The following is a 13,778-nucleotide window of genomic DNA, read 5'->3' on the forward strand; positions in this document are numbered from 1 at the left end:
GCATGGATGGACCTTGAGAGTGTTATGCTAAGAGAAATAAATCAGAGAAAGATAAATATCACATGATCTCACTCATTTGTGGAATAATGAACAACATAAATTGATGAACAAAAACAGATCCAGAGACAGAGAAGCATAGATCAGATGCTCAAACCTCAGAGGGAAGGTAGAGAAGGGTAGGGGTAAGGGGGAGAGATCAACTAAGGGACTTGTATGCATGCATATAAGCATAACCAATGGACACAGACACCAGGAAGGGGGGGGGTGAGGGCATGAGGGGGGGCACTGGGGGGATTAGGACACATATGTAATACCTTAATCAATAAAGAAAAAAAACACACGAACATCTGTGAGGAAGGAATTATAGCGTTAATATATAAGTGACTACAGTGTTTTTGCTCCTGTATGAAATGAACAAAATGAGGATAAAAACATATTGGAAAACTTGGTGATCTTGTACAAATCCCAAGTATTTTCAATTTTTAACCTGTCTAGGAGTGAAAAATGCATAAAAATGCCTGACTCAAATCCTGTACAATAGATATTGATTTATGATTAAATGTTTGTATTTCTTTGTTCATGAATAGTTGTCTGAACTCATTTTTTCATTAGTGTCTCTTAGATAAGCCATCATTTTTATGCTTTAACATATGTTCCTTGCTATCTTTGATATCAATAATATTAACATGTTACTGATCCAAATGTTCAGCTTGGGGAGTGTTTTAATCTCATACTTTTAAAATTGCAAATAGGAAATTCTCTTGTGATAGCTTGTAGGAGGATTTCAGAGAACTATAATCACTAATAATTAATTTGTGTCTTTAGAGCTAAATAGAACCCTCCTTGGTCCCTAAGCAAGCAATGCCTGCCCCACAAATCAGTGTCCCTGAGGACTCATCAGCTCAGTGTTCCTGTGGCCTGTTACAACCAGGTCATGTGGTGTGCTGCCCAGTCCCTTGGTAATTAGCTAGGAACTGGGTTTTTATCCTAAAACTTGTCACATATTGTTTTGCAGAGCCAATGACGGGTATTTGTCAGTCTGTCTAGCATTTGTAGCTAGGAGCCTAAGGTCATCATTAGCACATGACTTTGATTGTCAGGAAATGAAGTACTAGGTGTATGGAAGTTTCTTTCATTGCTTCCATGATTGGGACTTTCTCAATCTTAAAGAAGAGGAAAAATCCATACACAGTTTATTGCCTTCCAAACTGACAATTCTGTAAAACTTATTGGGTGATTAAGTAATAAGGAGACAAACCAGAGAAAAGTGTAGATTAAAACATAACCTCCAGCCTAAAGCCACAATACCCAGTAGTCAGACTTATTGAGTAGCCAGAGAATCTTGTATCTTGTGGTGATGTTTGTCTAAAAATAATATATTAAGTTAAAAAAACAAAAAAAAGTCTTTCAAGTTTAACAATTAGAAAATACCCACGTATTTAGTGTGTAAATACAAGTGTATCTAGATATTTGCAAAATAAATGGCTTATAAATAGCTAATGTGTGTCATTAGTTAACAAATCAGTTTCTGTTTGCACTGACAGTTCTCCAATCAAATCACTAGTTAGCTGAAAAAATCAAATATTGACATCAAAGGGATGTGACTTTTAAATATTGTACTTCTTTAATAATAAGTGAAAACATGTAAAAGCTTTGTTTTTACAGGCTCACTAAACACCGAATTCCATTTCTGTGAGTCTCTAAGAAGACTGGTATCTAATAGTCAAGTAATACATATTTCAAAAATAAAATTAAGCATATAAATATCTGTTTATTTTCCCAAGGATATTAGTTCTCTAACAGACATATTATCCATCTCTCTCTCTCTCTCTCTCTCTCTCTCTCTCTCTCTCTCTCTATATATATATATATATATATACATATATATATATATATATATATATATATATATATATAGAAGCAAAACATGGACACAAGAAATAATCCTGTCTTGTTAGACTACCAAACACATTTACATTAATCATCTTTACTTTAATATTTTAATATTTTCTAAATTAGTGTTTCCTAAACTATATTTTGGACTCTTGAACTTCTACCGCAATAACATAAAATTTTTTGGAAATTTATTATTTTCAAATTACTAAATGATAAATTATATAATACATAAATAATTTTTAACCTTAGTTATTTTTGCAGGAAAAAACTAAACAATTTTAAGCAAACAGGTGAATAAGTGAGTGAATGTATAATTTGTTTTGTTGGTTATTAAACTCTTATTAAGAGTGTTTAAGTTTGAAAGGAATTTAATTGTCTTCCTTGCTGTTCCTTGGACTGGGCATTCAAATAAGATCACCTATTATATTTACTTTTGAAATGTCTAGTTTTTAGCACTTTAGGAATAGGATATTATTTGCTAAAAATAATTTGCCTTTTTCTTCATTTCCAAATTAAACTTTGGAATGTTTTATTTCTTCATTGTCCCTCTACTATTTTTTAAATATTATTAGTACTAAGAGCCAACATTAAAAAAATTAAATTGATTTGAGAGATAGAGACATCAATATGAGGAAAAACATTGGTCCGTACTGGGGATTGAACCCATAACCTTTTTGTATATAGGATGGCAGTATTCCAACCAACTGAGCCACACCAGCTAGGGCTAAGACCCAGCATTTTAGAAAAACAGGTATTATATGCAGATACTGTGCCATGTATTATTGACATGCACTAAATTACTTAACTCTCACAAAAAAAATAGAATGGTGCTACTATGTCCCTATTTTATACTGGCTGAAACAGGTTTACAGAAATGAATTTGTTAACCTTACTTAAGAAGTTTTAAGAATTTTTATACATCTTTGCAAGCATGTGAATTGATAAATTATATTAAGTTTTACTTCATATTCTATCAATTGTTGATAAATTGAAAGGCCTCATTGATGATAAAATTTGTCAGCCTGAATTAGACATTATTTTAACATATTTTTATTCCATTTGGGTTAAATGCCATTCCATCCTCCCCCCCCCCCCACACACACACACACACACACACACACATGAGATTGATTCTATTGGGAAGGGGTGTTTTAGGAATCAGTGGATCTTGGGTACACACTGAGAATTAAAAGCTAATTCAAAATAAAGTATGTTCACATTTTAACTGGTTCAACACTATTTGCTAGTTTAGGTCTGATAAGAAAGGATGTTCTGGCATCTCTGCTCTGAAGAAAATAGCTATAGCACTACGTGAGAAAAATAGTTATGTTCCAGTTACAAGCTCAACTTCCAAAGTCATTACTGTATAACCTATTCCTGAGGACAGGAGAAAATGTGTAAAATTAAACTTTGGGAGGTAATTTCTTAACCTATCATTCATATGCAGTCATGACATTTATTAAATTTCAAGGTTAACTTGGACAGAAATACATATTATTTACAAGCTAGAGGCCCGGTGTGCACGGATAGGGTACCTAGGCCTGGCTGGCAATCAAGGCCGATCTGTGGGGTGGCCAGTGGGGTGATCAAGGGGCTCCCGCTGGCAACCGCCTTGGCTGGCCTGGGGCCTGTGGGCTGGGGTCAGCTTCTGCATTGAGTGTCTGCCCCCTGGTGGTCAGTGCATGTCATAGTGACTGGTCCGCCCCTCATTCTGCTGTTTGGTCGATTTGCATATTAGGCTTTTATTATACAGGATACAATCTGTTGTTTTGGAGTTAGTGAACAGGACCTGCAAAAAAGTTTATTAGGGAGAAGTGTCTTAAAATGTGGTCAGTATAGATTAAATGTATGCAGTTTTTTAATATCAATTAATAAAGCTATGAACAAATGTAATGGCATGGAGAAGCAGAAAAACAAATATAATTTTGGTCAGTTTCCATTTTTTTTGATCAACAAATACCTATTGAAGACTGTCCTTGGAACATATAATAATCAGTTAGGAAATGTTTATTATTTTGTTACTATGATACACATGTACAGAAAAGTTTAAAAAATACATAGCTGAATTAAACACTATAAATCCATTCCAAAAGGTATATAGTGGAGCCTCATTGTTGGTTTAACTTGCATTTCTCTAATTTCTAATGTGATTGAATAGTTGTAAAATTTTACTGTTTATTTTATATGTTGTTTTGTGAAGTAGCTATTTTCTTATCCTTTTATGATAGATGTTTTATATTGATTTATTGAAGTTTTATATGTTTTGGAATGTACTTTTGTTTGTTACATGTATTACAGATATCTTTGTTTACTCTTTAGATTGTTCTTTTTACTCTCTTAATGATATTTCTAAATAATTGAAAAATCTTTATTTTAGAATAGTTTATTTTGTAAACCTTTTTAAATATGAGTTGTGCACTTTGACTAAACAATGGTCAGCAAGCATATGCTGTATGATTCCAATCATTTTAAATATGTTAAAATGATTGGAATCATAGGGTCAGAGGGTCATCATGTAATTAAGCTTTAAGGTCATCATATAATTAATATTTGTGAAAGTCTATGGAATGCTTGAAAAGAATATTATGCATGATATCAAGTTTTCTAGTTGTACTATTCAAAACTTTATTTTTGTTTATTTTATAAACATTTGTATTTAATTTACCACTGTTATTGTGGATATATCTATTTCTTCATTGAAATTCTGTCATTTTTTTGCTTTATTTATTCTAAAGCTATGATGCTAGTCATAGACATGCATAACATTATTATAGCACTAGAGCCCCGGTGCATGAATTTGTGCATGGATGGGGTCCCTTGGCCAGGCTGATGATTGAGGCCTATCCAGGAGTGGGTCAGCTGGCTGGGGGGAGGGACCATGGGAAGTTGGCGGGGGGAGGAGGGACCATGGGAGGTTGGCCAGCAGGGGGTGGGGGCTGCGGGAGGTTGGCCGGTTTCCCCCCCTCCCCCAATCAGGGCCGATGGGGAGGCCAGCCAGGGGGAGGGATAGTGGTTGGTTGGCTGAGGGAGAGCACTGACCACCAGGGGGCAGCCACTGCATTGAGCATTTTCCTCCTGATGGTCAGTGTGCATCATAGCGACTGGTTGCTTGGTCGTTTCAGTCATTCTGGTCATTAGGTTGTAATGGTCGCTTAGGCTTTTATATATATCGATTGGCGAAGTGAGTCTTTTTAACTGTACAGTATTCCTCTTTATTTCTGATTGCTTTCTGCAAGAGAATTGGTTAAAGTGACCTAGTTCACCATTTCTGGGATAAAATAAATGAACACTGCTGCCAATACACAGTCACCTCTCTGCATTAGCTCACTGTGAAGGGAAGGAAGCAGTCTGGTCAAAGGCACTCACGATACAGTGTGGAAGTATTGGGTGAAAACACACTATGCTTTGATAGCCTATAGAGGACCACGTAACCCACACTTAGTTGACAAGGAAGGGTCCCAGAGGGAGTGGCGTCTGAAGTGGGTTTGGGCTTGCTTAGGGAATCATGTGGCTCATCTATTGAGCATATCCAGGAAGTAGGGGAAAAAGAGGGTTCTAAATAAACCAACTTGTTTCCAATTGTGTACTATTTCAAAGTGTTTTCAAATGTTTGTGATTATAACTAGACTAGAGGCCTGGTGCATGGATTTGTGCACCGGTGTGGTCCCTTGGCCTGGCTTGTGCCCTCTCGCAATTTGAGACCCCTTGGGGGATGTTGGATAGCCAATTTCAGCCCAATCCCCGCAGGCCCGTTCCAGACAGGAGGGAGTATAATCCTGTGCATTCAGTGTCTGTTCCCTGGTGGTCAGTTTGCATCATAGCCACTGGTCTTCCAGTCATTCAGTCACTTAGGCTTTTATACGTATAAAAATAATACTGCAGTGAGGCACTTAGGTCCTTCATCTGTCTACCTTCCACACTATTTCTTTAGGACAAGTTCCTTGAAGGAAAATTTACTGCAGCAAGGGGCACGAGCTTGTTTATCCACAAAAGGGGGCATGTGAATCAATATCATAGAAGACTTTTAGAAAGAAATTACAGCAAAGCTACGTTTTGAGGGATGATTCTGATTTAGACAGGACAAAGGTGAGGGACCTCAAAGCCTGGGGCAGCTCATGTGCAGAGGAGAGAGCGGAGGGGATCATGAGTGACTGGGTGTGGATTGGCTTAGTTACAAGGTGTGGGGGTCATATTGGGAGAGTGGGCTTACATGCAAACTATGTTTATTTCTGATTTTATAAAAAAGGTTTAGTTAATAAAATAATATAAGCTCCTTTTCCCTTTTTCTTACCCTTGAAGCTCATGGAATCCATTTGTAGCATGTTCCTCAAATCATTATAATGGTTATCTGTCGTATACCAGAATGTATTTTCTTCCACCCCCCCCCCCAGGTGATTTTACATCTGGAACATATTCTGTTCCCCTCCATTGCCCACCATCATGCTAAGTAATGGCAACTTCCCTTTACTTCATTCCTATTCATCTATTTGCACGTGACCAACACGGTACTTACTAAGTCGAAGCCCAGTTTCACCACTTATTTGCTGTGTAATTTCTGATAAGTTACTTAACCTCTCTTTGCCTCAGTTTCCTCATGAAAACCTCAACAATATCCACCACAGGGTTGTCAGAGTTAAATAAAATCATGTATGCGTAAACACCTGGCACCTCTCTGCAGCACAATGGCAACGATTTTCCCTCCATTATGAGTATATCTAAATTCGTCCAGGTTGAAAATGCCTTTTGCTACGGTTTCCAGCAGTGCCAGGCAGCTTCAGAAAGGAAAATCAGAGAGGAACAGCATTATCCTGAGAGCCTTCTGTGAGAGGTGGCTACTCTCATTTAGGAGCAAAGCCCACCTGGAGAGAGCGCTCACCTTTCTTTGATTGATAGATTTGAGAATAAAATGAGGAGCCAACCTTCAGGGCTTTCTATTCACCAGCTTTTACAAATTTAAGATGCACTTCATTTTAATGTTAAAATTATATATATCTCCCTTCTCTTAGGTCACTCTTGCCTTCTTCCTGCTCAGTTCCTATCCTGCACCTTTCCCCTCCCCCACATCACAGAATAAATCCAAACTCTGGTGATTTGAGATACACCAAGATCTCGGGGTGGGGGTGAGGGGGGCTGACTAATTTTGCCCAGACTTTCTGTGGAAGCTGCACATATGCTGCCGTTTTGAGTTGCATAATTGATTCAATTTCTGATTTTAGAGGAACGCTGAACTCCTTTTGTGGGACGCTGCATACATTTCTCTAGGGCAAAAACTGCCCTACTTTTTTCTCTCTGGTATCTGTTTAGTGCTAGGCCGTTTTTCCCCTAAGAATCTAAACTACCCTCCGTGAAATAAATGAAATCACAGTTGGAAAATGGCTTACTGGACAGACTTATAACCACAAGATAAGAGCTACACCACACGCATTTTCTTGCTTTCTGTCTGCTCTGGAACAGCTTGGTGTTGGCTAAAAGGGTACGCTGGTCGCTCGGCTGAGCGTTGGCATTACCTGCATGGACAGCAGCTGCCTTGGCATCTCATTGGGAACACAAGCTGTGGGGTCTAACCCTTGCTTGCCCTTGGACCTACTGTGCAACTCTAAGTAGATGTACTTCCCTCTCTGAGTCTTACCTTCAGCAGTCCCTGGTAGACTAATGTCTGTACTCCTGGGCTAGAAAGATAGGTATGTAGCAAGCTGCAAACTCATATTGAGCCTTTTGGTTAACCAGGTGTATGTGAAGTGCCAACTGGGGAAGATGACTTTATGCCCCCTGAAAGGCCACTTAACCACAATGACAACCCGGCAATTTTAAGCTTACCACTTACTTCATACTGTCCTTGGCAACCTTATTTTTGGTTATGTTTTCAAGAATTTCTAACTGGAAAGTCTTGTTTGAGAGCAGATGTCTTTTATAAACCTGTTTGATCCAGTGTGTAGTTTGGAGACTATCTTTTCATCAGGTGCTTCTTGAAAAAACTGATTTTTTTTGTCATATTTTCTTTACTCTAAGAAGAAAATAACATTTGTTTGGTCCATACTCAGTACCACTATTTGAGCAAATCCCCCAAAGAATTCTCATACTATAAAACTGATGAACTCTACTGTTTACATCAGGGAATAATGTCAGAAGCTATTTCCAACTGATGTCTGTTCTAGCCTGAATGGATTGTGTCATTATGCTGCTAAAAGAATTTAGGCTTAAAAAATAGCATTTTACTTTTTAATAGGAAACTTAGCATAAACAGATTATTGTTCAAATTCACTCTGTTACTTACCAGTTGGATAAATTTGGTCAAGTCCCTTAACTGCTAAGCCTCGTTTATATATGAATATTTGATATTGAGATAAGAATCATACTTTTCAGGTTTGTTGTGAAGATTAAATGCTAAAATGCTATAAAGCCAGTCATAGACATTCGTCAGCCAGGTTTTGCTGTAGTGACAGTGTGTAAGAAATAATCCATGAACCTAAGTGACATACCACAACAAATATCAATGTTAGAATGAGTTGGAATTGCTTCCAGCTTGTGTGTTCTCTTCAGATCTGTTAGGTTTTTTGTGGTTTTTTTTTCAGTCAGGTACTAGAGACTGAAAAAAAAATTAAAGAATATGCCTTTCATAGTGAAAACTTGCCACGCAACTTAAAGCATCAGTTCAGAACTGGCATTGCTATCACCTCCACACAAATTTTATTGGCCAAAACAAATCACATGACCAAGCTAAATACTAGTAGGTCAGGAAGATATACTCTGCCCTAATTGGGAAAAAAGTGTATTTTTGCTGAATGGTTAGCCAAATCCCTTCAGAGTTTTTACTGTATCTCATTTTCCCTCCTTTTCTTATTTCATCTGTGTGACCATTGGTTCTTCTCCATATAGTCTACTCGATAGCATCTACTTTGCATTTCCGAAATTACATCACAACTCCCTCTCTCTCTCTTTTAATTTGAAATTCATTTAAAAGATATACTTTTCTTTGTAAATAGGTACCTTGGAAAATCCCTTACAAAAAGAACAGAAGCTTCTGATTCTCCTTAGAGCCTCAGAGGGAGTCTTTTGTGACCGTTTCAATGGAATTCATATTGATCCAGGAACAATCGGTAAGAGTAAAAATAAGTTTTTATTAAAAATGAAATATGTGTGTGTTTGTGTGATAAAGCACCATTCATATATTGGAACATCTACTAAATTCCAGTCACTGTTTTGGATAATTTATATTTATTTTATTTACCAGCTCTTCTGTAAGCAGTGCCCATTTTACAAATGATGAACAATATGTGAAAGAGGCCATGTAGCTGGACAGTGTCAGAATTTAGAATCATATCCAGATGAGCAGACACCAAACTCTAGACTGTCTGTATTATTAATTGTAAATACTATGTAATTATTGATATATTTTTATTACATTTTTTCATTTTAAAATTATTTTTAATAAATATATTGGGGTGACATTGGTTAAAAAGATTACATAGTTTCAAGTGTGCATTTCTATGACATATGATCTGTATATTGCAAGTTAAGAACCATATAATTTCACTCATATGAGGGATAGAAAACTGAAAGCAACAAATGAACAAATAAGAAAAACAAAAGCTCATATACACAGACAACAGTATGGTGGTTACCAGAAGGAATGGGAGTTGAGGGTAGGGGGAGCCAAATATAGGGTCACTGAAGATATACTTTTTAAAACTAAGAGATCTATAAATTACAAAGAAAGATTTACTATTGACAGTTTCTCCATTTGATTCTGCCACAACACCAAATCTTATTTTAAAATTACTCTACAGGAGATCATAGAAACTGTGACCGGTCTTGTATAACATGTTGTAAGAGCCACATAATAACTCAGTTTTAAGGTATAGCTATAAGAGACTTTATCAGATTTCTAGTATTTTCTCACTTACTCTGTACGTCATTACTAATTGCATAAAATATCAGTGACTCAGTAAAATGGAAACAAACATGTTAGGATAGTTTGAAGTTTGGTAACTTAGTTCCATAATGTGTAAACTTTTGATGATTGTGAATGATCAAGAAATCTACTTTTCTGGTCAATTAAATTTTTTGGATAATTCAAATTTAAGGAAATAAACTGTTAGCGTTTTTTGTTAGTTTGTTTTTGGTTGTTGTTAAAATCTTTAGTTGTTGGAAATTTCTTGAAATTACTTCATATTTCTTCTTCTGAAGAAATTGGTTACCATATTTAACCAATAGTGAAAAAGATGGAATTTTAAAATGATGATAATAATGATGATGGTATCTTCTAAAACTTTTATATACATATGATTATTATTATGAAATATTGATTCCAGGACATATCCTGAAATTCAGAGTGTTTTTTACATTTCCATTAATTCTAATTTTAGTTTTATTATCTTCTGGCTTTTCTTTGAATTAGAGTATGGAAAAAATTAAGGATATTGACATAAACAGTTGGTTAAACTTCTATTATTTGAAACTTTTGTGTTTTACAAAAGATGAAAACTTAAGGCATGTTATTTGTACCTTACTGGTGTTTGTTTCTTTTATTCATGTTTTCTGCTAAAATTTATAAGATCTTTAGAGTGCAAGATTCATGATTTGCAACAAAATTGGGTACACCAGTACAGGGGTATGTAGACAATTCTTTGGAAAATATTTGAAGAAAATATTAGAACTCCTATTCAAATAAATATGAGTATACTCACATATATGTATATTTAATTAAGTAAATATTCATGCAGTAGGAGTATATAACCATAATTTTGTTACTGCTTGGGTTCATGCCCAAAACATTTTTAGACCACTAGGATATGAGGAGTGAGCTTCATGTAATTTTAAAATGTAGTAAAACATATAAGAGAAAAGACCTGAAGGGATAAAACTGGACTGCATCAAGCAAGACCTTGGCAAGACTTTAATTTATGAGTCTTAAATTATATTTTGAAACAAAGGAGCTAGAGATCTATTCTTTGATATCTGTAATAAAGAAGTAGAGGTCTAACCACTGAAAACAAAGTTAATAGCACCAAATCTCTTTCCTTAGGAAATAATAAATTACTCTTGCCTTTTGGAAAATCTAGTGTGTAACATAAAATATCAAAACCAGTTAACTTCCAACCAAATTGTAAATGGTGTGGAGTCACTTAATGGTGGAAATCGAATTAGTTAGCCATTAGTGTGGTCTGTTTCCCAACTGTTGGATTACTAGATGTGATGTGCATGCATTTTTCTATAACTTTTGAGAGAGCGAGTTTTATGTCCATGTGAGATACATTTGACCTGCTAAAAACAGAGCACTAAAATACTCTTTTTCTGATAAGTGAACATCTTTATATGGAGTTTCTATATCACATATCTTGCCCAATTACCTCTATAATGAGTTTTACTCATGTTTCCTTAATTCATCTGAAGAATTTTGCTTATTTTATTTTCAGGAGTTTATGGGAAACTTCAGCTTCACAGTGCTTATCCTAAGAAATCCTGGACACGGCTTGGGGCTGACATTGCTTCAGGCAATGAGAGGTAAGGAATGAGAGTCAGTTACAATACATTTCTTGGTTTAGTTTGCTTCTGCTTGATGTTTTGTTATGACATAAAATTAAATTTTAGATTAATAATTATAATTCAAGGATGAATAAATGAAAAAAAAGGAGACCAGAAGGGATTATGGAAATTTCTGAAAAGTAATAGAGAAAAAATAAAACAAGTAAAAGGCAGAGGAGAACATAGTTTATTTAAGGAATGAATTTTAGTTAATACATGTTTACAGCTATCAACAAATCTTTAAAAATATCAATTCTATGAGTTAATAGATGATGTATAAGGTGGAACCATTATAGTCTGAATTGAAATGGTAGGTGATTAAGAGATAGATGAAAATAAATTAAGAGTGAGATGAAGCATATGAAGAATATTATAGAATTGAAAAGGTAGTAATATAATTAAATAATATTGGAGGAGTAAAGGATGAAATTATCACTGCCTCAAACTAAAGAGGTAATGTGGAGAACAAACCGGTGGAATTTACCTGGATGCAGAATAAAAGGTCAGGAGATAAAAATAATAAAAGACCCATACAAGTGCATTCCTATAATAATCTGACTTGTTTCCTGGATGATTTCTTAGTCCTCCATCCACCCCGTATCCAGTTATTCCTAATCATGTTACAACAGAAAAGGAAAATTCCAGTTCATTAAAAAACCTGTAGTGCAGTAAATCTCAGACTTTAAAATTGAAAAAAATAATAATAATAAAAGAGAAGGTATTAGAAATAGAAAAAAGAAATTAGAAAGTATATGCAGGTAATTGCTCTTTTTAATAAGAGCCCAGAATAACTACAACAGAAAGAATAGTGAAAACTATAACTGAAATGTGCATAGCAACCTTTGGAATAGTTACCTTTAATTTGAACAGAGCAACATCAAGAACAATGATTGCTACATATTCTCATAGTATAAGAAAAAAGAGTGAAAAAGTAAAAGAAAAACAGAAGGAGGCATGGAACTTGCTAATCATAGAATTTTTTACATCATTAAAGGTAGGAAGATAGTGGTGCAAAATCAATATATGTTTAAGGAAAAAAAGATTATGACCAAAGAATTGGACTCTATGCTTAAAAAAAAAAAAAAAAAAAAAGATACTGGTTTGCTTTGCAAGACCTGAAATAAATGGACAAAAGAGATTAATAAAGAGATTAAACTGAATATTAAATTTAAGAATAAGAATAAAATTTTAAAAAATATATAAAGGTATATATATTTTATAGATTAAAGGTAAGCATTGAAGTAAATTTAATACTACAAATATGGTTGTTAAAGTAAGGAAAATTCTAATTGTTTCTGTAATTTTGAAAAGTTAATGTATTAGTCAGGGTTTTATATATATATGTGTATATATATATTAGTTTGTTGTGTCTGTGGATGATACTGGTTATATATACATATATATATATACACACATCTATAATATATATGCAGAGATGTATTTCAATTAAATATTGAAATGAATAATTAAAAAAATGAAAGCAAAAACCAAAGAAAAAATCAAATTAAATATATACAATTGGTCAAATAAATATATTTTATATTAACAAAGATTTCAGTCTCCAATGAGACCCCAATATCAGAAAAGTTTTATACAAGATAACAATATAGAACTGTATAGAATAAGTCTCTAAGTAATATAAGGAGAAATTGACAGAAACAAAAGATATGAAATACATTTACTTACCTTTTTCAGTGTTTAATCTTTAATATAGGTTAAAAACAATATACAAAATATGAAGAAATATGAATAATATAATAAAGGCAATTTGATTTGTATGTATATGTACATATACTAGTATATCCTTAATATATATATATATATATATATATATATATATATATATATATATATATATTCTAGAGTCCCAGTGCACAAAATTAGTGCACAGGGGTGGAGGGGGTCCCATCAGTCCGGCCTGCACCCTCTAGCAATCCGGGACCCCTCAGGGGATGTCCGACTGCCAGTTTAGGGCCAATCCTGTGGGCCTAAAATGGCAGTTGAACATTCCTCTCACAATCCAGGACCGCTGGCTCCTAACCACTCACCTGCTTGCCTGCCTGATAGTCCCTAACCACTCTGCCTGCCTTCCTGATCACCCCGAACCCCTCTGCCTGCCTGCCTGATGCCCCTAACTGCTCACCTGCCTGCCTGATCGCCTAACTGCCTCTCCCTCAGCCCCTGCTGCTGCGGCTTCATCCGGAAGGATGTCTGGAATGAAGTCCGGAAGGTCATTCAGCTGACCAGTCTAATTAGCATATTATGCTTTTATTATTATAGATATAATTAAAGCCTTAATAAATTTTAATAAACAGAAATGATATAGAATATGGTTATAATAAAATAAACATAAAGAT

At 34.9% G+C, this 13,778-nt stretch overlaps 1 protein-coding gene across 4 annotated transcripts in view; it reads left to right on the plus strand.

Annotated features, from left to right (window-relative positions):
* The window catches only part of PKHD1 (PKHD1 ciliary IPT domain containing fibrocystin/polyductin), a 401,585-nt gene that overhangs the window by 261,303 nt on the left and 126,504 nt on the right, over nt 1-13,778 (plus strand). For all 4 annotated transcript variants that reach the window (XM_036317771.1, XM_036317772.1, XM_036317773.1 and 1 more), the window contains 2 exons: nt 8,880-8,993; nt 11,313-11,400. In XM_036317771.1, coding sequence (XP_036173664.1) covers nt 8,880-8,993; nt 11,313-11,400 — 202 coding nt within the window. The remainder of the gene's footprint in view (nt 1-8,879; nt 8,994-11,312; nt 11,401-13,778) is intronic.

This window comes from Myotis myotis, unplaced genomic scaffold, assembly GCF_014108235.1.
Source record: "Myotis myotis isolate mMyoMyo1 unplaced genomic scaffold, mMyoMyo1.p scaffold_m19_p_7, whole genome shotgun sequence".
Taxonomy (NCBI): domain Eukaryota; kingdom Metazoa; phylum Chordata; class Mammalia; order Chiroptera; family Vespertilionidae; genus Myotis; species Myotis myotis.